This window comes from Sorex araneus, chromosome 5 (assembly GCF_027595985.1).
Source record: "Sorex araneus isolate mSorAra2 chromosome 5, mSorAra2.pri, whole genome shotgun sequence".
In the NCBI taxonomy this organism is placed as follows: domain Eukaryota; kingdom Metazoa; phylum Chordata; class Mammalia; order Eulipotyphla; family Soricidae; genus Sorex; species Sorex araneus.
This window is the reverse complement of record NC_073306.1, coordinates 123,817,239-123,844,292: the sequence shown is the minus strand read 5'-3', so window position 1 is coordinate 123,844,292 and position 27,054 is coordinate 123,817,239. Positions and strand designations below refer to the sequence as shown.

Below are 27,054 nucleotides of genomic sequence, written 5' to 3'. Positions count from 1 at the left end.
CATGGGCGCACTTCTGTATGTCCTTCTGTTGTAGGTGCTCCTGCACCTAGCTCTGTCTCTCTCTCTCTCCGTGGATGGGTGGGACTAAGAGCCCCTTTTTCCGACAGAAGTGGTGAGCCCCTCAGTCCAGACTTGCCAAGGGCCCAGAGCAGATCAGAGGGTCACTTAGAACACCAGAGCTTTTCTGGAACAACTTTTTCCCTCCGAGCCAAATTTGATTGCATTTTCTGGCATTTTGAGTGGTATCACATTGGAATATTTCATCCCTTGCTGTTGTTTTTTACGGAGAGAGACATATATGCACAGACAGGAATGTAAATCTTTACACCCACACAGAAGCCTGGTTTCACCTTCACGGAGTCGACATCTGCCAGCAGACCCCTTGGCACCCCCTTTTCTGCCCTGCCCCCATCTCTGCTGAGCCGGCAGCCACCACCCTCTTTCTGGAAGGAGTGTGGAGTCTCGCTCAGCTGGGCTGGCAGCGTGTCTCTGGGTCCTCTCCTCCCTCCCCCCACCAGCCTCTCCCTCCCTGCTCATCCAGATCAGGGAAGCTGCAAACCCAAACCTTACATCAAAAGGGAACTTGAAAAATACTTGGAGCAAAAACTGCTAACGGTGCATCCTTGCGTCGTGCTGGCTCTGATATTAAATCAGGAAATGGCACTGAACAGCCGCTCCAAACACAGAAACAGGGCTTGTCAACACAGAAACCAAAAGCCATCTCGAATGGACAGAGGTGAAAGGGGCCGGGCACAAGGTTGGGAGGGGATGAGGGGGTTGAGACCCAATAAAGGATTTCTGAGCCAGGCAGACACTGAATGAAGCCTGGACCAGTGTCCCTGGCATGTGTGCTCCTGGGCTCCGAGACGAAGGAAAGGACGCTGTGTTAATGCCCCTCTGCATTTCCACCAACATTTCATGAGCACCTACTCTGTGCCCAGAGGTGAACCAAAAGAGACAGTTATCCTTGTGTAAATATTGTCTGGCCTTAGTCAGTGGCCTGACTCCTTGGCACGACAGTCAAGGTCCTACGAGCAAGTGTTGGCTTCTACAAGAGCCTGCAGCTTTCTTGCCTCTGAACCAGCTCTCCAAGTGCCAGCAATGAGGAGTCACTGCTCTGGGCTTTGCTGGGCTGACCCCCGCACACCTCACACACACACACTGCCCCCCACCCCAGCCCCCCTGAACTGTCTCCCGAACTGTTTCCCAGGTCCCCCAGCCCTTCTCTGTTTAACACATTCCTGTTCAGCCTCCCCTTCCATTCTGCAGCCTTAGGGGCCAGCTGCTCTCTTCCCCTCCAAGGACTCTTCTGCTTTGGAATCCACCAGTATTGAAGATTGCTGCTAACCCCCTTCTTTAAGCTTCGGGAAGAAGCTGCCATTCCCCAGAAGACAGAGAGATGCTAAGCCCCTCCTGGAGCCCCTCCTAACCCCCCCCCCCCCGCCAGGCCTGACCACGGACTGAAGAAAGGGAATTCACATGAAAAGGAAAACTCCTGATAAAGTCAATGGTGGGTATGGTTGTGGCAAAAACAGGTGTCTTTCATGTTTGGGGTGGGCAGTTAAATAGCTAGCACCTTGGGGGGCTGGAGCAATAGCACAGCGAGTAGGGTGTTTGACCCGGGTTCGATTCCCAGCATCCCATATGGTCCCCTGAGCACCGCCAGGAGTAATTCCTGAGTGCATGAGCCAGGAGTAACCCCTGTGCATCGCCGGGGTGTGACCCAAAAAGCAAATAAAATAAAATAAAATAAATAAATAAATAAATAAAATAGCTAGCACCTTCTCAGAGGCTAACCTGACAGTGTGACTGTTACAAACACGTTCATCTTTTATGTGAGCCATTCCTTTTCTTGCTCTAGAGGAGGAATTCTTGCAAAAAGGAGGGGGGGGAGGGAGGGGGGCAGGGGGGTGCGGTTGGCAGAGAGAAGCAATTTGTTGCAGCATTTGTTTGACAATCAGGAAAGATTAGATCTGGTTTCAAGTCCAGTATAGAAGACCAGGCAAAAACAAACAACCAACAAATAAAACCCCAAACAAACCCCCAAACCGAAAGAATCTACAAAACAGCTCCTGCATCAGGTAAAAGGAGGAGGCCCCCAGGTGCTGACAACAAACTTGCTAAGTGAAAATAAAAAGCAAATTCAAGCTCTAGAGACAGATGTTGAGAGTGCTCTATTGAATTCTGCACAGTAAGAAAGCAGTCTTGTATATCATATGCAATCCATTTTTTTAAAAGAAGAAAGGGGGTGCGTGCGGAGCGGTAGTATAGTGGGTATTGCCTTGCATGCGGTTGACCTAGGCTCGATCCCCAGCATCCCATATGGTCCCCCAAACACTGCCAGGAGTAATTCCTGAGTACAGAGCCAGGAGTAACCCCTGAGCATTGTTGGGTGTGACCCAAAAAAGAAAAAAAAAAGAAGAAAGGGAAGGAAGAGATTGCATGGTCACATTGGTCCTGTCTGCAATGAGCCAGGGCTTGAGCACAGCCAAGCAACATCGTGGCCTCCATCATGCCCCTGGCAGTGGGAGAAAAACTCTTCATCTCCCCTGTTTCCAGGATTCTGCTCCCTAATCTGTGATGATCATGTAAGGAAGATGAGCCTCAAGTCCCTGAAAATCATGTAGATTCACATGGAGGCCAGTGGACTGAATTTCTTTCAGCATCCCCATTTCTCCTGGGGTGGTCCCCACGGAGAAGGAAGGAGGAAGGACTGGCTCAGAAGCAGTTGCTATCGAAGGGGGGGAGGAAAGGGTTGGAGGCATGAGAAGGCTTAAGGGCTCTGGAACATCATATTGAAAGGAAGCAGTTGAATGGCTTAGTTGCTCATTCATTCATTCATTCATTCATTCATTCATTCATTTATTCTTCTACAACTGCAAAGGAGCACCCCTGGTGTGGACATGGCTGGTCACTGAGGATCTGTGGTAACTTTCATATGACAGGCAAGTTTCAGGGGGTGCCTCTGGGGCCGCCTGCATCCATTCAGAGGAGAACTGATCAGAATGCAAATTCCCAGGTTCCGTTTAGGTCTACAAAGTCAGACTCTAGCTCGGGAATCTGTAACAAATACATATCTTCTTGAGTGGGAAACATTTAGATGAGCTGACCACAGCATTTCCTCCGTCTTCCTTGGTTACTTCTAACGGCCCCTTCCTGCCAGGTCTCTCCTGACCCCAAGTTAAGGGAGAGATTGAGCTTCATCATGAGCCTGCAGGGTGACAGACTCCATCCAGAGTGAGGAGTGTCACCCCTGCCTCTGACTTCTAGTTCTTCTCTTTTCACTCCAGATATACTCGAAGTCTTTCTCAGGACTGGGAGTGAAGGTAGGAAAAGACGATTCCAATCATGTGAACACTGACCCTTGTCCCTGGAAAAGCGAGTTCATGTCCAGGCCTCTTTATCATCCAAGCTTAAAATGATGGTGGCTTGGACAAGGAGGAAGACAATAGGTGGAGATACAGATCTCTAGGGGGTGGGGAGATTTGCTGGGTGGGGGTGTGAGGAGAGAGACTCAGGTCAGCAGAACGGTGATGACCTCCATTAAAGAGGATCCTGTGAGTCCCCCTAACCTCAGGATTCTCTGCTAGTCATCCCTCCAGACACCCAGGGGCAGGAGCCTTGAGCCGCTTCTTTCACTTCTGACAGTTCAGAGCTGGATGAGTGGGGACTGATGGTCAAGCAAGCTGAAGGTCAAACTCAGACTGGAGGCAGGACCAAGGATCAAGGATCAAGGATTGAATTCAGGTTGAGGTCAAGGGTGAAGGGCAGAGAAGGAGAAGAAGCCTCCAAGCTTCTCTCCTCTGACTTCCACCTGCCCTGGATTCTGTCCTTCCCTGCAGTCAGCAGAGGGGAAAGCTGGGGAGAGGCCCTGAGGCTGGCTGCCATGCAGGAAGGCGTGTTCATCACCGCCCCTGTAACAGAGCCCTTGGAGGACGCTTGGCACTTGGGAGAGTGGTCATCTGAACAGGAGGACTTGTGGCGCAGAGTTGGAAATTATGACCTTGGGGCTGCTGGAGTGCTGTGCCCACTCCAGGCCCTCGCTCCACCCCGGCGCCCCGGAGACCACACGCGTCACTGCCTTCAGAGCCCTGGTCACGGGGCAGAGACTCTAGTTGTGACTGTAACTCAAGAAATCATTGAAGACGGGGCTAATCCTGCCATCTCTATGGGCAGCTGCAAGGGCTTATGAGTGGATAAAACTCTTAGGACACAGCTGGAATCTGTATCTGCCTGCCTGCCCACTTGCCTCCCTGTGTGTAAAACAAGCCACTTGCTGTGGCTCCCTTCTAGAACTCTTGGTCTTGAAGGAACAGCTAAGGCTAAAGAATCTGTGTGATCCCCATGCAGAGGGGAGGGAAGATTGTTATCATGTCTCCTACCTCTTTGCTCAAGAACTGTCCGACTGTGCCTGCAGGAATAGCTCAGAAGCCACAGATGTGATTCTGCATTTCTAGTTTCACAATCATGCACAGGACAGAGACACAGGTGAAATCATTTTAATAACAACTCTCCACTTCTAGCATGTATGAGGATGGTGATTGGGACCTGGTCCTGGGTAGGGGCAGGGCAGGGAGTTGCGGGGGAGGGAAGAGCACTGTAGGGGCTTGTTTCAGGCTTCATGGCTCCCTATAGGAGTGTCCTTTGCTGCTTTAAGCCACCAGAATCTGAAGCACCCCCAGAATATCTTTTAGGAAGCTCTGAGTTGGAATCAGATGCCCTTCTGGGAGGCAGGGGACAATGGAGGTGATTGAAGCCTTTAAAATAGAAGAGGGAGGCAGAGAACTGTCTCTGGTGTGTGTGTGTGTGTGTGTGTGTGTGTGTGTGTGTGTGTGTGTGTGTGGGTGTGGGTGTGGGTGTATGGGCATGGGGCGGAATGGGAGCAGGGAAAAGGGGTGGGCATGGGGCGGAATGGGAGCAGGGAAAAGGGGTTTCAGGGAAAGGAGCCCAGATGCCCGGCTCCTTGAAGGGGACAGGACAGCGAACGTCTGGAAGCCATCACTTAGGCATTTAGGATGCTGCAGGCTCAGCCTCCTGGCTCCCTGCTCACCTCACCTACGCAATCCATTGAGGACCAGCAGTGGCACCAGCTCAGGGCCTGGGAGCTTGGTTCTGGGAGAATACTTAAGCTGCACATTTCCCTACTCAGCAGACACACAGCGGGTGCGCACTAAAAGCCCCGGCCCCGCCCCTCTGCCCCCCTCCCCGCCCCCCACCCCGTCTTCCGGAAATGGACTGAAGTTGCACCTGGGCTGAAGGCGGCTGCAGGGATGGTGCGGGGCCGGGGCCGGAGCGGAGCATAACGGAGCGCACCATACCGGGAGTGCACCAGGAGCGCACAGGCAAAGTGTGGACTGGACCACCGTCAGCCCGCTGGCTGTGAGCAGCTCTGAAACTGGCACCTGGTGTGGAGCTGTGAGTCCTGGCTCTCTTCTCCAATAATCTCTTTGCTCACCCAACCCGTGTACCCTAGCGCTCCGTGGTGCTTCTGAAGGCGCAGGATCCTACAGATCTTTAGCTGTAGCTAAAGAACCCAGCCCTGCTGTGTCCTAGAAGCGGCTCTGTGCGCCTCTGGCCCCATATGGCGTGGAGAGAAGAGAGGGATTTGATTTTGGGTGAAAACTTAAAATTGGAGTTTGGGGAGCTGGAGACAAGACCCCTTTGATTTGAGTTTGGCCGCTGCCTCCTTGGGACTCCTTTCAAAACAGGCTGACCACTCTGGAAAAGTCCCTCCTTTTCCTGGTCCCCTGCTCCTTCTCCTGCCCTCTCCCTCCCGCCATGCCATTGTGTCTCATCTCTCTTCCTTCTCTCTGGCATATCTACCCACCCAGCCCAAGCAGGGTTTTGGGGGGACGGTGCCAACTCTGGGAGAATGGCTGGACTCTCATTGCCCTGACTTCCGGAGGGGGGTACTTGGACTCCCCAGGAGCACAGAGGTCACTTTCAGAGGTGACTGTTGTCAACTCTGGGATTCAGGACACCTTGAAATCATTTCCTACTGACCCTGTTTTCCAACAATTTTTATTGGAGGAGATTGGAGGCTGAAGAGCAGAGAACCTGGCAGGCTGAGCTGGGAGAGCAAAGACCCGTTTCCTGGGGGAGGTGCGCCTAGGAACTGACAGCAGGACAGCGACATTTCCTCGAGAGCCCAGGGCTGGAGAGTGACTCCCAGGGAGACTGAGGCATGGGCACAAAGAGGAGCAGTGCCTGCCTGCCCAGACAAAGGGGAAGTCAAGTCATTCAGCCCAGAGAGGAGGCAGAACACTGAGGGATTCGGAAATGCGAAGCGGGGGGGCGGGGGGGGGGCCCGGGACACTTAAGGTTTCCACAGACCTCTCCTCCCGCCAAGACTGGGAGGGAGGGTCGGACTGGAGGGGACATGAGAGGACACTGGACTTCCTGGCCTCCTTGGGGGGCACCCAAGAGATCACAGTTGGGTGCTCTCCTAGTCTTCCGTCTTTTGCCCAGGAAAAAGGGCGCTGCGCAAGTCTTCAGAGGCGCTGGGCTGCAGAACATCTGTCCTTTCCTGGCTCCTGCACCCAGATAGCCATCGCATGCAGAGACCCGGCTGCTTGCTAACGGGGCATAAGCAGAAAAGGTCCTTCCTCAGCGCCCAGCTTGGGCAGGGGCGGGGCGGCGGCAGGGCCCACGGTCTCCCCGCAGGCGGCGGAACCGGTTCGGCCCTGGCTGGCTTCTAGAAGACGCATGAAAACCGGCTCTCCCAACCCCACAGTGCCCCAACCAGACCTTCCAGTCCAAGTTTTAGTTAAAATCCATTAATTTGATTAAAAATAGGCGGCCCAAGAGCACACTCCGTGCGTTCCAGCCTCACCGAGGGAGCAAGATCCTACACAAGAGTTTTCAGAGGAATTTGAGGCAAATCTTGGTACTTTCTAATACTAGAAACAATCTGGCTGCGTCCACCTCGCTGGGACCCACCTGACCCCCTACTCGCGTCGTCCGTCGTGCGGGTCCTGCCCAAGCCGGACACACTCACCCAAAGCGCGCTTCTCCTGCCTTTCGCGGCGCGCACCCAAAGCTGAAGACCAGAAGGCGTCGCGGGAGGCGGGTCGGGCTCCGGCTACAGCGAATTTGTGCTTTATCCAGTTGCTGCGCCGGGTCAAGGCTTCCGAAAGACCCTCTTATTTAGGGGCCGTCCTGGACCCCGTAGGAATCCAACTACGAAGCACCCCAGCCCTGGCTGGAAAACCTAGCGCGAACGCTCGCGGTCTGCGACGGGGCAGGTGGCTCACCCGACAGCCCCAGGACCCCTCGCAAGTGGCATTTTCGCTTTCCGCCCCAAACCCGAAGGGCCTAAGACCTTCCCAAGTAGGGGGGGGCTGCCCTCCAAGCCTCCTTCCATCCCTTCCCGCCTCCCCAGGGATGGGGGGCTCGCGCCGAGTTTCCTACGGGGCAATCAGCGCTGAACTCCCCAACTCCGTTCGAGATCGCAGCCCTGAGGTCCTGCGTGTGGGCGAAGGGAACCTGTCCTGGGCTCCCGGGAGCACCCAGTCTACGTTCTGTGCTGGCTCTGGGTTGGGTCAGTCGGGGAGATCCGAGCTGGGTGCGCAGCGGGCCCCGCGGTGCAGCCCGCCTTTGCTCACAGCGGCCACTTGGGGTCGCACTTTATGCCTGTTTGAGCCTCTCCGCGGCGGGCGAACGCCAGGATCTGTTTAATCGTTACAAAACGTTCAAACAAAAACAGGGCCGGTTACCCAGCAGCCGAGAACTAACGGAGCACGGTCCTGGACTGGCCTCGGCCCCAACGTCTCCGGGAGCGGAGGGTTCCGTGCGTCTGTCGGAGGATTCAGAGCCTTTGGGCTGATTCGTTCCCTGCCTCTCGTGCGTGTGTGGGTGGGGTGAGCGCGGGGAGCCGCGGGGGCCGGTCGCGTCCTCGGTCAGGGCTGCTCCGCCGCACGCCGCCGAGAGGGGAGCGACCTATGCACGGCCAGGGCAGGGTCTCCGAGACGAAGAGTTGAATTTGAACACAACTCTTGGAACCACCACACTCCCGCGCCCTCCCTCTCCCCACGCCCGCTCCCTCCCCCGCCGGCCCCTCCGCGCAAGTCCCCTGCCCCCAACACTCGAATACGCGCAGCCCCGCAGCAGCTCAGACAAGCCCGACACACGCTCACACCGTCCGCCCGCAGCCGCGCGCCGCACAGAGCGTCGCCCGCCCAGCGGGGAGGAGGACGCTCGGGAACAAAGGGCCCCCGAGAGGTGTCGTCCCAGTGCTCATTCCGAGCTTCCCCCGGGGTGACACGGGCTGGGGCCGCAGGAGCAAAGGGCAAAGAAGGGAGAGAGTGCGCCAAGGGGTGGAAGCGGTGTCCCGGCCAGGAGTAGGGGCGCGCGAAGGCGGGGGTGGAGGGCCGGGACCTGGAGGGGGGTGGGGGGCTGGGCCCAGGCCGGCCGTCCCACTCGGCTTCAGCCCTCCGCCAGGCCTCCGAGGCTCCCCCGCTGCTCCGGCCGCCAGTCAGCTGACTGGGGGGGGGGCGGAGGAGCTGTCAGGCGCGCCCCGCCCTGCGCCGCCCGGCCGCGGGGGCCGTGCAGCTATTGGCCAGTGAGCTGGGCCTCCCGGGCCCCCGCGCCCCAGTGACATCAGAAGGCGATAAAAGGCAGCGGCGGCGCCGGATCCAGCACAGCTGCACGGCCGGGCTGCGAGCGGCTGCGATCGAGAGAGCCCTAGAGCTAGAGAGCTAGAGAGAGAGAGCGAGAGCGGCGGGCGCTCGCCCCGCGCCTCCCCTCCGCCCAGCCGCGCGCCCCGCTCGCTCCTCCACCCCGTCTCCGCTTTGGCCCGGCCTCGGCGCGGCCCCAGCCCCCGAGCTCTGGGGCGGCGCAGGCAGCCTCGGGACTCTCCGGCGCGCCGCCGCGTCCCCAGACAAAGGCTTGGCCGGCGGCCCCGGCCCGCTGCGCCCTCGGCTCCCCGCCTCCCGGGCTCGCGGTCCTTCGCCCCCGCTCTCGGCGCCGCGCGCCTCGGCCCGCCGCAAAGTTTCCCGGGCTTCGGCGGCAACTGCGCCTCGCGACGGCGATGGCCGCGGAGCTGAGCATGGGGTCCGACCTGCCCACCAGCCCGCTGGCCATGGAGTACGTCAACGACTTCGACCTGCTCAAGTTCGACGTGAAGAAAGAGCCGCTGGGGCGAGCGGAGCGCCCCGGCCGGCCCTGCACGCGCCTGCAGCCCGCCGGCTCGGTGTCGTCCACCCCGCTCAGCACGCCGTGTAGTTCGGTGCCCTCGTCGCCCAGCTTCAGCCCGACCGAACAGAAGACCCACCTGGAGGACCTGTACTGGATGGCGAACAACTACCAGCAGATGAACCCCGAGGCGCTCAACCTGACGCCGGAGGACGCGGTGGAGGCGCTCATCGGCTCGCACCCCGTGCCCCAGCCGCTGCAGACCTTCGACGGCTTTCGAGGCGCGCATCACCACCACCACCACCACCACCCGCACCCACACCCGCACCACGCGTACCCGGGCGCCGGCGTGGCCCACGACGAGCTGGGTCCGCACGCGCACCCGCACCATCACCACCATCACCAAGCGTCGCCTCCGCCGTCCAGCGCGGCCAGTCCCGCTCAGCAGCTGCCCACCAGCCACCCCGGGCCCGGGCCGCACGCGGCGGCCGCGGCGACGGCGGCGGGCGGCGGGGGCAGCGTGGAGGACCGCTTCTCCGACGACCAGCTCGTGTCCATGTCGGTGCGCGAGCTGAACCGCCACCTACGGGGCTTCACCAAGGACGAGGTGATCCGCCTGAAGCAGAAGCGGCGGACCCTGAAGAACCGGGGCTACGCCCAGTCGTGCAGGTATAAACGCGTCCAGCAGAAACACCACCTGGAGAATGAGAAGACGCAGCTCATTCAGCAGGTGGAGCAGCTTAAGCAGGAGGTGTCCCGGCTGGCCCGCGAAAGAGACGCCTACAAGGTCAAGTGCGAGAAACTCGCCAACTCCGGCTTCAGGGAGGCGGGCTCCACCAGCGACAGCCCCTCCTCTCCCGAGTTCTTTCTGTGAGTCGTGGCCGGTCCGGCCCCCGCCCTTGCCCCGGCCCGGACTCCCCGTCCCGCGTCCCCAGCCCCGGACTCCCACTTCCCCGGACCCTGCCCCTTGCCACGCTCCCAGCCTTGACCTGTTTGACTGGAAGGAGAGGGAGGAAGGGCGCGCGGGACGCGGGCAACGGGAGGGCGGGAGGGCAGGCAGGGGACCTTGGCCAAGGCGAGAGAGGCGCGCGCCAGCGCCGCCTCCTAGACTCCAGCGGAGCCAGAGAGAGACGAGGGGGTGGGAAGTCCCGGAGTAACTTTTCTCCAGGCTTGGAGGGCTGCAAGGCAGAATCCGGAGGAGCCGCTGAGGCCATCTGGAGACTCCCGGCTTTCTGAACTTTGCGCGTGGAGCCGGGGCCACTACCTCGCGGCCCAGAGCGTGTCCCGCCCTGCAAGAGAGCAGCGAGGAGAGGAGAGGGACCCTGGCGTCCCGGCAGGCGCGAGGCGAGGCTGAGCGAAGGAAGGAAGGACAGACGAATCTATCTATCCTAGGGCTGGGAGAACACTGGCTCTCAGCCCCGAGACGCGAGCCTCAGTTAGGACGTTCTGCGCGCAAATCTCATCAGTTTTATTGCCTGCTCGATTATATAGAAAAAAATACGAAAATCTGCATTAAAAATATTAATCCTGCATGCTGGACATGTATGGTAATAATTTCTATTTTGTACCATTTTTCTTGTTTAACTTTAGCATGTTGTTGATCATGGATCATAAACCCCCTTATTTCTTTGAGTGAGAAGAGATCGCAGTTGGGAAACTCCAGCGGCTGCTGGCCGGGTTTCCATCCCGGCGGTCGGCTTGTAAATACCCACCCAGCCAAACCGCTTAGAGAAAGTGGCAGCAAGCTGAGTGTCTTTGTTTTGGGTTTTTTTTTTTTTTATAATGGCAGGTTTTTTTTTTTCTTTCCTTTTTTTTTTTTTTTTTTTTGTAAGTATAAGAGAAGAGAAAATGTCTGGGCATTTTGCATTAGAAAACAACTTTGTCTGGGGGCACCCTTGGAAGTTGCGGTCTTTCTTCTCGTCCTCAGTTCTCTTCCAGCCCTGCACCCCGTCTTTCCCTTTCTCTTTATTTTTCATTTTTGTTGGGGTTGGATGAGTACTGGGGTTCTAGGTCCCTAGTTCCAGTGCTGGGCTACTATGGAGTCCCTCAAACCCAGGAAGCAATGCCCGTGCTCCTGGTTCTGCTTTAGGGCTACATTGTCACCCCTGCGAGAAAGGAAAGGATAACAGATCTTGTTTGCTTTTTATTGCAACCAGAGACCCCCACCCCCACCCCCAGCCTTCCAGGCCAGCATTGATTGCTGGGGCTGGCGTTGCTTTTGGGGTGAGCAACTTCCCCAGACCCAATACCGCCTAATGGTAACTGAACTTGAGTTGAACCAACCACCACACTGAGAATGTCCCAGGAAACCAAACATTGGCAAGTAATTTTTGCAACTTTCAAGTGAGTTCTTTAGACCGACATGCTATGCTCTGTGTATTTCCTTCCCTGCTATTTAAAGAGTAGGGAGCTATTGGTGGTGACCCCCTTCAGTTGTATAGTAGTTATAGGAAAAATCTGGGTGTTTTTTCTTTATTATTGCCTTGTTTCCCCCCTGCAGGTCAGTAAAAGGAGTTAAGTTGCACTGACAAAAAAAAAATATGCCAAAAGGAAATCCTATTTTTTAGTTCCCATTTGAAATTGCTGGCGCTGCTGGCCGGATGCATTTTTTGAGTTTGTATTAGTTGATAAATTAACAGTAATAACAAGATTGTATGAACCGCATGGTGCTTGCAGTTTTAAATATTGTGGATATTCGTCCTGCATCAGAAACGAGCTTCGGTTTTTACAGATTCAACTGTGTTGAAATCAAATTTGCTGCAACAAGAAATTGTTTTTATTTCATGTAAAATAAGGGATCAATTTCAAACCCTGCTTATGATATGAAAATATTAAAACCTAGTCTATTGTAGTTTTATTCAGACTGGTTTCTGTTTTCTGGTTATTAAAATGGTTTCCTATTTTGCTTATTAAAACCATGGAAAGGGTGTTTATTTAGAGGACCCTGCGCTCAGCTCACCTCTCTTTGATTCCCCTCTTGTGGCCTCTCCAGGGCCCACCAGGTGCCAGGCTCCCCCTGCCTGGTCGGGGAGCATCATCCCCCAGCCTGGCTGGTCTCTGCCTTGAGTCTATGTGAGTGCCTATGTCCAGGACACTCAGTGTGTTTTCTGCTTCCCTAGGTGCGGACGCAGGCAGGGGCGAAGGGAGAGGGGACACACACACTATTGCTGCAGGGCTTGTGGGCTGGGGTATCAGGACCTGATGACTGACCTGCCATCTAAGCTCTAAGGTAGTGTTGGGCCAGCCCAGTGCAGACTGATGGGGCTGGCCCCTTTCACCCCACCCCACCCCACCCCCAACCTCTCGCCTAGGCTCCATCTCTCCATTCTATCCAGAACTGGTGCAAGAAGTCAGCCCTGGATCTAGGGAGTGGAGCGGAAAGTCACTTCAGTTAGGAACCCCTCTGTGCTGACCTATTTCTTGGGGGTCATATACTCCAGGCATGTCTGCCACTCAGGCCTGGAATCCTAAGCCCGACCAAAGGACACAAGTGGGACATGGCACAACCCGGACAGCAGAGGCTGCGAAGTTGCGAAAATTCTCTGCTGGGACAGCCCTAAATACACCCCTCTTACCCTCCTCCCCCTCCCCCCCCCCCCCCCGCCAGGTCCCTCCCCACCCCCATTCCCTGTACCTTTTTTGGGAATTCTACCTAAAACCCAGACTGAGTCTAAGCAGAGGGACACACCACCCTGAAGCCCAGAAGAATTCCTTCAATGCTCCTTTGTCCATGGCTAACGCCAAGGGGCTTCCACTTTCCCAGTATCAGCAGTCCCCTGAGACTTGTCCTTCCTATTCTGGGGTTCTCTGGTCCTGGAGTTCCTAGCATGGGATTTCAGAATGGCAATGGGCCGTTGCCATCACGAGAGCCCCCAGCCAGGAGGAACTAGGGCTAGGAAAACCCGAGATCAGGAAGGTGATAGAATTTTAGTTTGGTCCCTGGAGATCATCAGGGAGTCTGGCATAGATGTGGCTAAGAGAGGGGTGAGGGATGGGGGAGGGGGGAAATCTAAAAAAACTCAGGTTGCGAATCAAATCGTGGTTGCAAGTCATTTACACTTAAGAGCACTTTAGTATTGTTATGCCGGGGGAGCAAAGAAGGCAGAGACTCAAGCTCTGATTCTGTTCCAAGGCCCAGCTCACCTTACCAACCCAAAGAGATGTCTGGCAGGAGAGTCTGGCTGCAGTCTCAGGAGAGGATGGTGGCTGAGTGGCGACTGCTCAGTGGATGAAGGTGCTGGGGGGAACTGTTGACTAATTTCATGTGCAAGTGCGAGAGTCACAAAACTTAGTAAGAGCTAGCTCTCTTGCATCCCAGCATACCTCCGCCTGATAACTTAATTTTCCTGGTCACCACCTTGGTGCTTGGGGTGATGGGGGGCACCACTTCTGACTCTGAGCTAAGGGGATTGTTCCAGGTGCTGTTGGGGAAGCACTATGGTGTCTAGGGCGAAGGTGGTCTTGTGAGTTCTGGAGGAAGCCTGGTTGCGTGGCTTCGGCCACCACTGGAGAGCAAGGCTTGCTCAGTTTAGAATCATTCCAGACACAACCTGAATTCCAAAGAAATTCCCCCCTTGGGGAGAGTCCCAAACGCCAGAGCTTTGGTGTTCCTTAGTCAGATACAGACCGGGAGTGCTCAGAGGGGCACCTCACCGCTACAGCTTCCAGAAGGAACGACATGGATGTTCAGAATCCCCGGGTGTCCATCCCAAGACACAGGTAGTGAAACAGACACACAACCACTCACCCCTCAGCGCTGTTGCGTCCCGTGCCAACCACCTTTCCAGCACTTAAACTGCTCTGGGCGCGCACGCAGGCCACAGCGTGCAGAAGGGGGCCGGGACTGGGACATCTTCCGGGAGGGCGCCGACAGCGGGACCAGCCCGGGTGGCTCCCGACCGGCCGCGACGCGACAGAAGCGGCACCCACAAACTCGGGAAAGGGCAAAGTGACCTAAGTTCCTAGATTTTCCGGCTCGTCCCTCGCCGGCGATGTCCAAGCCACCACACTGTCCCTTTCGCTCCTGAAACTCTCCACCCTCCATGAACGCCCCCCACCCCTCGAGGGAAATCGCACCCTGAGCGCAGAGTTTTCGCCAGCTCGGGTCCCGCGAAGACAGGCTGGCGCCTGCGTGTGAAGGACGCGCGCGCGCACATATATACACATGCACACACACACATACACACGCACACACACATACGCACACACTCACGCGCACACACATACGCGCGCGCGGTTACTGGGGCGCACGCCAGAAGAACGCGCAGACCCGGTCCCCGACCCGGCCCCTGACCGCGACCCTCCTCTCGGACCCGGTCCTCTAGCCGCCCGGGTCTAGCCCGGGCGCGGGGGTCCGTGCGACGGCATCAGTCGCCGCCACGTCGGTCCGGCGCGGCAGGTCCGGGAAGGCGCGCGGCGTCCCCGGCCTCGCCCGCGACGAGAGTCCGGGTGGCCTCAGTCCGCGACTTTTCTTCCCGTGCCATTTCCCCTGCTCGTAGCGGTTTCTCCGCAAATTCAGTTCAGAAAACTTTGGCAGTCTTTTCTTTCTCTTTCCTCTGCCCTTTCCGGGGGGCGCAGATCGGCGGGAAGTACCAAGGAAGCGGGAGTCCGCTCCGAGTGGGCCGCGAGAGACGGGGGTCAGGGCCGTTGAGACCCAGCGCATCCCTGACAAGTCGCTCCAGCCCCCGCGGGGCTCTCCCACCGCTCCCTCCCCGCTCCCGCCAGGGGCTGGGCCGGCGGCGGATGGACCTGGAGCCGGGGCCCACCCCCGCAGGCTGGAGGGCCGCAAACTTCCTCTCTTGAGGACTGGCCTCGCTTTCCATTTTCCCCGAGGCCCGGCTTTCCTCACTCAGGCTCTGCGCATCCTTCCTGCATGACAACCCCTTCCTGGTCAGAAGCGCCCACCCTGCTTCCCAGCTGGGCCTCAGTGCCCCGATGTGCGTGTGTCTGCCTGCGTGTGCAGCGAACGCGGCTCCGGACTGGTGGGGAACCACGACCGAAACGGCATTTTATTTATTTACTTCTTTATTATTTTTTTATTTTAATGTCACTTAGAGCTACAGCTTCTGCCACCCCAGGCAGCCCCCACTCCAGTCACTCACCCCCTCTTCTCAAAGCCCCCACTTCTCACTCCTGGCTCCGGGAAACAGCTGAGTTTTTGATTCTGCTAGTTCCTCCGCAGTCTTTCAGAGACAACCCTTCCCCATTCAGAAGGCTCCTTCTGTTTGGAGAGAGGCAAACTCAGATGTGGCTTCCCGCCTCCCCCTTCCTCAGGCAGGGCTGAGGAATCCTTCCTACCTCCGGATCCTTCTGTTCACAGTGTGGTGTAAGGAGCAGAGGACTCCAGCAGGATCTCCCTCTCCTTCCCCCACCAAAATAAAAGTCCAGAAGAAAGCCGGGAATACAGTGCTCCTGAAAGGAGTCAGTCATGTTAGAAGTGCTGGACCAGGGTTTGTACCTAGCAGCACTTGCAGGAGACAAGCCAGCTTACAGCAAAGGGAAAGCTCCCGAGTTCTGTGACCAGGCTGGACCTGGGCATCCACAGTTACCGGGCCAGAACCTTCATCTGGAGAAGCTTTGTCCTCTCTACAGTTGCTTCCCTGGAGCAGGGACCAGGGAACCCAGAGCACCCCTGCGGCAGCTGGGGGGCACACATGGTCCTGCCCTGTCATGTCTCCCCCCCATCTGCAGCCCCTTTTTGTCCTGAGCTCCTTCCTGCATTCTAGCACTTTCCATGCCTCACATGGCTTCTAAATATCCTTCTCCTCATCCTGCGAACATTAGCAAAAAAAAAAAAAAAAAAAGACACAGTTCCACAGGAAAAACGGAGCTCACTCTTTTCCCTTGGAGGAAATTCAACAAGGGAGGTAAGTTGCCACTCCATTATGGAAAAGCCACCGAAATGAAGGATTAGGATTTGTCCCTGAAGCAAACCCCAGTGTTAGCAGCTTCACATTCACATTCATGGCACCCACCCCTGACACATCCCTTTTCATCTGTCCCCCACAGGGCTGATGTGGTTATGGAAGGGTGGGAAATAGCCCTTTGGGGGACAACTGGTGCTGGGTGGGAGAATGGAGGGGTGCAGGGGGTGGGGGGTGGCTGATGCTTTCTGAAAGAAGCCAGTTTCAAAGTGAGGAGGAGGAGGAGGAGGAAGAGGTGGAGGCGGAGGAAATGTGGCTTGGTTGTCGTTGTCGGTGCAGTTCCCTCTGTGGATCGCTGTGTTCTTCCACAGCTGCGGCTCCTGCGTGTGCCTGCTTGGGTGATGGGACAGAGCCTGAGCCCTGGAAGGTCTATGTGAGCCTCACGGAGCAGGGAATGGGGAGCCGAGCCTGCTGAGTTCACGGGAAATCAGAGGCCCTGGGCTCCCTCTTCGGCCCTGGATGTGGGTCTCTCACTGCTCTGACCTGGCTGGGGTGACGTGTGCCCTGAACTCTGCAGACTCTGGGCCCAGACCGGGCCAGGACTCAGCTCTGCAGCAGTGAAGGGGCCACACTTCTCCGTGGAGGGCTGGCCATCTGCCCTTCTCTGTGTCCTGGGAGCTTGAGCTGGGGACACATGTCCCTTTCGATTGACCAGGGCTATGCAGGTCACCGAGCATAAGAGCTGTGGCTGGATCCTGAAGTCCATGCCATTATGCTATTTCAGTAAACTCTCTGAAGTGGGGGCGACTTTTCTCTCCAAAGGTGAGATAAACAGGCCTAGGGTGGTCATCTTGGCCTAGGGTGGTTCCCAGTGAGGGATTTGGAACTTGAATCTCCACTTCTCTCATGCCAAAATGTGCCATTAGCCATCCTGCTTCGTGATGCCTTTTACCCATATGTGGAACAATCCAGTGCAGAGCAGCAGAAGGGGACAGAGGAGGGGAGGCTCTACAAGGGGGATGTGGAAGGGTGGGATAAAGCCCTTTGGTGGGTAGTTTTCTTGCTAATTCCCTTCGCAGGGGATATTCACCCTCTTGAGAGATAAACTTTAATGCCTTTTAGCTCCCCTGGGGACTCCCTGCTCCATACCAGTACTTAAGATGAAGTAGGATATCATGACAGGGTATCAGGGGAACACAGGGTGTCACAGAGGAGCAAGTAGGGTGTGAGTGGCGGGAGGTGGAAGGGTGTGAGTGCACATACCGGGCATTGTTAACTTGGGACATTGGTGCTATTTGTAATTAACCCACGGCCCTTTTACCTTTCATCTGCTCTCAGTGGAACTTTCCGATAAGTATATCATAATAACCAGGACAGGTGTTTATAAAGACGTAGCCTCTAGGTGAGGCAATTTTGATGAAACCATCTGTAGCTCAGCTGAAGCCGTTTCCCTTACATTACTGAAGCGTTGGGGGCTGTATGGAGTTGTCCTTATACTCTGAGGCACACAGTATTTACACATTGAACATACATACGTGCCAGTTAAGCTGGCATATACAGAGACAGGCGTGTCTACATATATACATGCTTTCAAAGGCACAAAATCGCTATGTATGTACTCTCATGGTCAAGGGCACCCACATCACACATGTACCCATATGTACCCACATGTACAATGTATGTCCAAGTACTCCCTCACATTTACCCAGGGTGCATACCTCGGGGAGCAACTGATGAACTATGCATACCCACTCACAAAATGTGTAGGGTCCATGCCCATGAGATTTCCTTGCATACACATGCATGCTCGCGTCCCTGGACACTGGCCTGCGCATTCATTCACGTACGAACACCCTGGGATGAGTGAAATGTGGCACTGGTGGGGTTAATGGAGGCCCAGACTCCCATAAATATTTATAGGAAGCACTCAAGCTCTCAGAGTGGGAGACGAAGCCTTTCTCCACCAGCCCCTGTAAATCATGCAGCTGCCGCATGGTCCCTGTCCAAAGCAGGCCTGTGCTATTCATGACTTGTTCCTGTGTTGGAGCTCAGGTCCCCTCCACACCTAGCCAGGTATCCCAGAATTCGTGCTGAGGTCAATTGCTACTCCTGGAATTCTGCGAGCAGCAAACGGAAACATTTTAAAGGTGGTCCTGCTGCAAGTGAAGGGTTTGGGGGAGAGAGCAAAATTTTATGAATATCTTCAGATATTCATGTGACTTCTCCAGGAAAAACAGCAACAACTAGTGTCTTGAAGGGATAAGAGGGATAAGAAGGTTAGGGCTCCTGGGCTGAGGCTAGTTTGTGGTACCAGGACCCCTAGCCTCTGGGGATGCTCTCGGTCCTCCAAGTTTGGGGTCCTGGGCACCGACACTTTGGTGCCTAGCAAGTATTTTCCTTCTGGGCCTGCCTGGGACCATGGATTCAACCACTGAACAAGCATCTGTGAACATGCCACAGCCAGGCACTGTGCTAGATGTTGGCAACATAACAATGAGCAGAGCAGAAAGCATCCCAGGTAACAAAGCTTTTGGAATTTACAATCCAGAAGAAGGAGAAAGAGTGACAGCAAATAGTTATCATATCATCCAGTGCACACTTTTTAAAAAGGGGCAGTGGCTATGGAAGACAACCGGTCTGCTCACCTGAGAAAGTCTGTACCACATGATCGCTGACACAGCTGGGGAATAGAGGGCTTCTAGGAGAAAGAAAGGCTTGAGTCAATACCGGAAGCCTAAATAGGAGATACCAAAGTCAAATTGGAAAGGGAAGAAATTGCCAAGTCTCAATTTCTTTTTGTTTGAATTCATTTTCAAACAAGCGTTCCTGAGGCCATAGAGATAGCACAAAGGGCCAATGCCGGTTCAATCCCTAACATGGTTTATGGTCTCCTGAGTACCACCAGGGGTCACTCCTGAGCACAAAATTAGGAGTTGCTCCTGAGCACTGCTGGATGTGACCCTAAAACCCAACTCTCCTCCCAGAATAAAACAAACCATCCTATTTGATTTTCTCTCCCTTTTCTTCTCCACCTTGCTCCATTCCTACTCCAGTGGCTGGTTTACTGTCTCCGGAATATGTGGATTTCCACCACTGACTTCAGGCTTTTAGCTGTACTCTTCCCCTACCTGTCCCACCCACCTAAGGCCAACCTCAGTCAGCTTTTTACTTCCTACAGACCCTTACTTGAATTCCATTGCCTTGGTGATTTGATCAGGCAGCCTACGTTCTTCCTAGCTCCTCCTCATTGCCTTATTCTGTTTAGATGCTTCTTATCTTCTCTTCCACTCTCTCTCAATATGAATAAATTGCCTTAGAACACTGAACTACTTTTTTCATTTATGGCTTATGCCTCTCCAATCTGCACTTAACTCTGTGAGGGCAATGTCTAGAGATTGTTTGGTTCACTGTGCTCTTTGTGAATGGGGCCTGTCAGTAGAAGCTTAATCATCCAGTAATTGCTTGAATGAGGCTGTGTAAAAGAAAATGTATTTTACAGAAAAGGTGGTGATGTCTGTTGGTTTGAGGTCCTAGTACTCTCTCTCAATTGTATCTTACTCTCTTTATCTACTCTCTCTATCCTGCATGCATCCATCCAGGACTTTATCTAGATTTTTGATACTCTTTGGAATACAGATTGTTAAAATGTTTGAATTGAGTCATTTGTGAATCAGACTCCAAGTTCTTGAATAGCTCAGTAGCGTATCTGGGACCATATTGGTTATCTGGGACAAGGAAGATTGACATTTGCAGGTGGGGGAAGTGCCTGGTGAGGGAGGGCTAGAATTCAGTTCGGTCTCATTACTTGGCTTAAATTATTGGTTGGTCTTGTGGCTGGAGCGATAGCACAGTGGGTGGGGCACTTGCCTTGCATGGGGCAGACCCAGGTTCGAATCCCAGCACCCCATATGGTCCCCCGAGCACCGCCAGGAGTAATGCCTGGGTGCATGAGCCAGGAGTAACCCCTGTGCATCGCTGGGTGTGACCCAAAAACAAAACAAAGCAAAAAAATTATTGGTAGATCTTAAGAATAGGGTAGGGTGTTAGAAAAGGGTTCTGTTTGTATGTCTGCGGGGTGGGGTAGGGTGGGGGAGAGGCTATTGCTTGCATTCAGGGCTGAATTTTGACTGTGTTCAGGGAACACTCCTGGCAGGACTTGGGAGACTTTATGCAGTTCTGGGATTTGAATCTGGGTTGACTGTATGCAAGCAAGTGTCTACCCTCTGTATTATCTCTCTGGCCTCAGAAAGGGTCTTGCTGGGGTTCACAGGACAGGAGACTAATCAGCATTCCATTGTTCCTGAATGCATGCCTCCACTCCCAAATTTATTGTCTCCTCTCTAATCTCTTGCAGGAAAGAAAACCCTTCTCCTCTCTGTTGCTTTCTGAGCCCAGAGAAATCCTCCTAAATACTTTGCCCCTTGATAAGTTATTTTTAAAAAGAAGTAATGTCTCTTAACCCGATATTTGTGATGATTTAAAAAAAAATTGCACAAATCAACAACTCTCTTGTTTCAAGCAATCCCTCTGGATTAGAGAGCAGACTGCTTGATAAACATGCAGAAGAGATTGGTAAACATGGAGACGAGATTGCATTTGGTGCCCTCGAGTCAAAATCAACTCTACCCAAGATCCTGATTGCCATTCCAGGGCAGATGTGGGAAAGGGCTCTTTAAAAGTGAAAGTCAGATACCATTGTTCCCTAAGACATTTCTGGGTAGTTGGGCTAAGACATCACAGCACATGAGTATTTTTTTGTCCCTCATTCACTCCCCATCAGGGACCGCCTTACATTCTTTCTTCTCATGACATTTGACTCTGGAAGAGATTAGACATTCGGTCCATACCACAGCCTGGTACACTGAGTCAGCATCTATGTCTTCAAGCAGAGCTTGGAGAGAGCGTGCCTGAAAGTGCCCATTTCAGTTCTGAGAAGAAAGCTGATTAATTGGTGGTGAATCTGCACTTGGAGCACCCCTGCCCACACTCATAGGCACGCTTCTGGCTTCTATCTCCAGCCTTTGGTCTGGAATGTCTTCGCTTCCAAATCTCAGGGCCTTATCAATCTGCTTCTAGGCTGAATTCTGCTCCTCTGAGACCCCCAGACTCCTCTGATCAAGTCCTCATCCCAGCTGCCACAACAACAAGTCATTGTTTGGTCTTTGCCCCCAAAGAGTGCAATGCTCCAAATTTCAGTTCCGCTTAAACTGTGGCTTTGGCAGGACACAATGTTGAGTCCAGATTTGGAAGCAATATGGGGAAGGTCAGAGATGCAGAAGTGAGGTGCAGAGCCCCCACCAGGAAGCCAGGAAGCTGTCCTGTAGCCCAGGAAGACAACATTTAGTTGCCTGCCTATTCCCTGTCCAGAGTCTGACTTCTTTTGGATTAACAGAGACCTTTCCAGAGTGTTCTACTTTATTATATGTAGTTTGAAAGTTGCATGTAACTTGAGTTCCAGACATGAGCTATCTAAAAGATATTTCTTGCCTTTTTTGGTGATAGATAAGTAGAATTTTTTTGATGATAGGAAAGTAGAATTGAGGGTCTTGAAAAATGGGGGGTTTGTGATGTTCTCTCTGGTGACCCAGCTCTCTTGTTCTGTTGTCAGGAGAGACGAAGGTACACCAGAAAACAAAGAAGGACCCCCCAAATCCACGCTTAAAAAGTAGATGCAGGGCCAGAGAAATAGTATAGTGAGTAGGGTGGGTTCCTTGCACAGGCAGACCCAAATTCAATCCCCAACATCCTATATGGTCCTCCGAATACTGCCAGAAGTAATTCCTGAGTGCAGAGCAGATACTTAAACCCTAAGTATCGCTGGATGTGACACAAAAATTAAAGAAAAAAAGTAAAAGCAGTCAGTTGAATATCTTGAAATTGTTGACAAACCATAGATTTATTCCACAGATGGAAAAATTGTGAGCCTGACATAGGGTCTCAGAAATCTTCCAACACATATGATCCAAGAGATGGTTGGTGGGAAGCAAATAATTAATGATTACTAGAACCCAGAAATGGGATCCCCTAGAACATTGTTCTTCAGTTTCTTTATACCTATGGACTGTCACCTGTCTTACAGACTGGTCTACAGCCTACCTTATAACCAAGGTTTTCAACCTTTCTACACCTGTGATCTGGCGCTGGTCAGAGAACCAATATTCTAGAACACACCATTTCAGACTCACTACTTATGTCTTTGGTAGTTATACCAGAGGCTGTTGGTCTTGAAGATCCTTATATGACAAATACTTTCTGTTGGAGGGCTCTGCACTGTTATGGATCATATAAGCATGACAGAACCTTCAAAGTAACCCACTGGGGCAGGGTGATGGGATGGCATAGTGGCACTCATCTCCTGGATAAAGTAAAGCAACCACAGAGACAAGAAGATTTGTGCCCAAGGAGATGCAGTGAGGCAGCAGCAGTGCTGGACCTCAGATCCTGTCTAAGTTCATCTTCAGCTCTTGTATTTGGTTCTGAGGCCGGGGTTGGGCAGTCCTTAACTAGAGTTGCAATGACCTAGAAATGCTTCTGGGGTTTTATTCAGAGGAGACTTGACTTGGAAGAGGGTTCTGATCCCCACTCCCACCGCCACCTGAGACACCTCAACCCTGCACCTTCCTCTTCAGCTTCTGGCCCTCCAGTGGGTTAAGATCTTTCAAGGAATTTTCCTGAGATCATGCATACCAGTAGGGCTAGTAGACTAGGAAACTATACAGGACTCCAGGCATATCCCCAGTTCTTTAAGTGCATCCTCTACATTCCCTCCTGGCGTTCTTCATCCCTCTGTGCCTGAACCTGCCTTGGGCAATTCAACCACACACATTGGACTGTACTGCTCCTCCTGTCATTCACTCAAGATCTGGCCTTCATTATGTCATTGCCTCCTACCATTGCTCCCAGACCACAGTGGTCAAAAGCATCTCCTTGCTTTAAACTCCTCACAATTGCTGAAACTGGGAGCTAGAAGGCAATAAGTAAATGGTGGTTGTGGTGATTACAGGGCTGGTGGTGGGGTCCCCGAGCTTCCCAGGTTCACCCCGAGAAGATGTGGACTCTGTAGCATTGACAGAGATGTTTATAGCCATACAAGCCTATAGCAGGAAACAAGAAAAGGCTCAAATAAGCAATCTAAACTCACAGTTAAAGGAACTAGAAAAAGAGCAATAAATAAAACCCAGACTTAGGAGAAAGAAGGAAATAATAAATACCAGAGGAGAAATAAATAAAATAAAACCCCAAAAGACAATATTATAGACCAATGAAACTGAGAGCTGATTCTCTGAAAGGATAAACAGGATTGACAATCCTTATGTAAATTCAGGAAGAAAAAGATAGAAAATTCTTATACATAGAATCAGAAATAAATTCCAACAAATGTCAGAGGGATCACAGGAGTTTATAAGATTACTACGCAACTTTATGCTACTGAATTAAATAATTTAGAATGGGCAAATTTTTAGAATCTTACAACTTCCCAAGGAAGAGATAGTAAATGTCAACAGGCCAATGACACACAAAGAAATTGAAACAATAATTAAAAACCTTCCACCAGACAAAGGCTCAGTCCCTGATGTGTTTAGTAGTGCGTTCCATCAAATCCTCAGAGATACCTATTACCTAGTCTTCTTAAGCTCTTTCCAAAATTTAAATGCTAGGAATCCTGTCAAATAGCTCCCATGAGACCAATGTTACCTGATATCTTAAGCAGACAGTGACACCACAAAATAAAAAAATAAACAAAAACCAACATCTCTGCTGAAAATAGATGTAAAGATTATAAAGACAATCTTGGCAAACAGAATTCAACAATGCATTGAAAGGATCATGCATCATGACCAAGTGGGACTTGGCCTAGGGGTATAAGCATTGGCTCTGTCACCGTCACTGTCACTGTCATCCCATTGCTCATCGATTTGCTTGAGCAGGAATCAGTAACGTCTCTCATCGTGAGACTTATTGTTACTGTTTTTGGCATATCCAATACGCCATGGATAGCTTGCCAGGCTCTGCCATGCAGGCGCGATACTCTAGGTAGTTTGCTGGGCTCTCCGAGAGGGGCGGAGGAATCGAACACGGGTCGGCTGCGTGAAAGGCGAATGCCTTACTGCTGTGCTATCGCTCCATAGATAAATAAATTAATCTGATATATTATATCATACAAAAAAGACAAAATTCTTATAATGATATCAATATATATAATCTTTTGACAAAATTTAACTTTATGAATCTTCAATCAGCATTATTAAATTTTATGAGAAAAATTTTCAAAAAATGGGAATAAAGAGAACTATTTCCACATAAAAGACCGTATATGGCAAACTCACAGTCATCCTGCTCAATGGTAAAATCTAAAACCCTTTTCTCTAAGAGCAAGTATAAGACAAGGATGTCTACTCTCACCACTGTTAGTTAACACAGTATTAAAAATCTTAGTCATGGCAATTAGGTAAGAAAAGAGAATAAAAGATAAGTAAAACTTTAAAAAACTATTACTATTTTAGAGGTTTTTCTTACAGGGGCTTATCCAGTGCTGATCAGGGCTTGTTCCTAGCTCTATACTCAGGCATCACTACTGTCAGTGCCCAGGGACCATATGTGGTCGAGAGGATTTAACAGGGGTTGATTGCATGCAAGACAAACACCTTACCTATGTATTACCTTTCTGGGCCCCCAAATATCACTATTTACAAAAGGACTGGAGCAATAGCACAGTGGGTAGGGCATTTGCCTTGCACGTGGCCGACCTGGGTTCGATTCCTTCGTCCCTCTCAGAGAGCCCGGCAGAGCTACCAAGAGTATCTCGCCCGCATGGCAGAGCCTGGTAAGCATATTTGACATGCCAAAAACAGTAACAACAAGTCTCATGATGGAGACGTTACTGGTGCCTGCTTGAGCAAATTGATGAACAACGGGACGACAGTGCTACAGTGCTACATAATAAACTAGAAAATTCTAAATACTTCACCAAGAAACTGTTGGAAATAATAAACTAATATAGTAAAATTGCAGGCCATTAAGTCAATATAAAAATTGGTTGCTTTCAATTGTTCAAAGAATGATCTAGAATAGCCAGAAAAAATACTTATTTACAACAGTACCAAGAAAATATAATTCCTAGGAATAGACTTAACTATGGAGGTGAAACGCATATATCAAAATCTATTAGCACTAGTAAAAGAAATAGAAGAAAACCCAAGAAAGTAGAAAATATTCTACTTTCATGGATTGGAAGAATTAACCTTGTTGAAATGACTGTCTTATGCAAAATATTACATAGATTTATTACATTCCCTATCAACATTCCAATGACATTCTTCAAGGAAATAGAACAAATACAACTAAGTTTGGAAATTATTATTGTAATTTTTGCAGTGCTGGTGATCAAACTCAGTGTCTCAGAAAACCCAATAGAATCAAATAGCCAAAGCAATCCTAAGGAAAATTAAGATGTGAAGTATTGAATTCCCTGATGTTATAAAGTCATAGTAATTAAAACACTCAGAATAATAAAATAGAATTGAGAGTCCAGAGATAAACTCTCACCTATATGGACACTTAATGTACAACAAAGGAGTTAAGAAAATAGAGAAAGAAGGATATTTCTATAATAAATGGTGTTGGGAAAACTAGAGTGACATTTAGAAGTTGACACTGGACCACCATCTGACATCATGAACAAAGGTTAATTCAAATGGAGTAAAGACTTGGACGTTAGACCGAAACCCATACATTACAGAGAAAGAAACAGGTCAAATATTCTATGATGTTGACTCCAGCAATTTGATTCCACTGATATGGAAAACACCAAATACAAATAATGGGATTACACCAAACTGAAAGCTTCTGCCCTGAAAAAGAAGCTATCACCGAATGAAAAAGTCATACTTATGGCTGAGAGAAAATATTTGACAAAGGGCTAATATCTAAGGTATAGAAAACACTCACAAAATTCAACAATAACAATAACATCAGCCTTTTTTGTTTATGAAGACAGAGCCGAAAGCCAAGAAGGAAGCCCCTGCCCCTCCCAAAGTTGAAGCCAAAACCAAAGCTTTGAAGGCCAAGAAGACAGTGTTGAAAGGATTGCACAGCCACAAAAAGAAAAAGATCTGCTTGTCCCTCACCTTTCAAAGACCCAAAATGCTGCGGCTGAGAAGGCAGCCCAAACACCCTAGGAAGAGCACCCCCAGGAGAAACAAGCTTGACCATTATTTCATCAAATTCCCTCTGACCACTGAGACAGCCATGAAGGAGATAGAAGATAACAACATACTTGTGTTCATTGTGGACATCAAGGCCAACAAGCACCAGATTAAACAGCTGTGAAGCTCTATGACATTGACGTGGCCAAGGTCAACACTCTGATTAGGCCTGATGGAGAGAAAAAGGCGTGTGTTCGTCTGGCTCCTGACTATGACGCCTTGAATGTCGCCAACAAAATTGGGATCATCTAAATAGTCCAGCTGGCTAATCCTAAATACAACTTTTTTTCACCATTACACACACATACACACACACACACACACACACCACCACCACCACCACCACCACCATCACCACCACCAGCCTCATCAAAAAATGGGAAGAATTGAAACTTTTCCAAAGAAGACATACAAAGGGTCAACAGACACATAGCAAAAAAATAAAAGTTCATCACTGATCTTTCAAAGAAATGTAAATCAAAGGGACAATCACCTCGCATCTAGAAGCATAACTTATATTTAAAAGACCAAAAATGATAAGTGCTGGTAGGTATGTAGAGTAAAAGGAATGCTTTCCACAGTTTGTAGGACTGTTTCTGGATTAGTATGAAGACTCCTCAAGCATTAAAAATAGAACTACTAGTAATTCCATTCTTGGCTATCTATCCTGAGAATATGAAAACAGTGCATTGAAAAGCTATATGCGGGGCTGGAGTGAAAGCACCATGGGTAGGGCGTTTGCCTTGCACGCGGCCAACCCGGGTTCGATTCCCAGCATCCCATATGGTCCCCTGAGCACCACCAGGAGTAATTCCTGAGTGCAGAGTCAGGAGTAACCCCTGTGCATTGCTGGG

General features: G+C 51.6%; 1 protein-coding gene and 1 pseudogene across 1 annotated transcript; both read left to right on the top strand.

Moving 5' to 3' along the window:
- The first annotated feature begins 8,598 nt into the window (after positions 1-8,598).
- On the top strand, positions 8,599-11,993 carry MAFB (MAF bZIP transcription factor B). The gene has a single exon (XM_004612490.2). It carries the CDS (start codon positions 9,029-9,031, stop codon positions 10,004-10,006), a length of 978 nt encoding a protein of 325 aa, XP_004612547.1. The 5' UTR covers positions 8,599-9,028; the 3' UTR covers positions 10,007-11,993.
- Positions 11,994-25,982: 13,989 nt separating this feature from the next.
- On the top strand, positions 25,983-26,452 carry LOC101546387 (60S ribosomal protein L23a-like; annotated as a pseudogene).
- Positions 26,453-27,054: the final 602 nt, after the last annotated feature.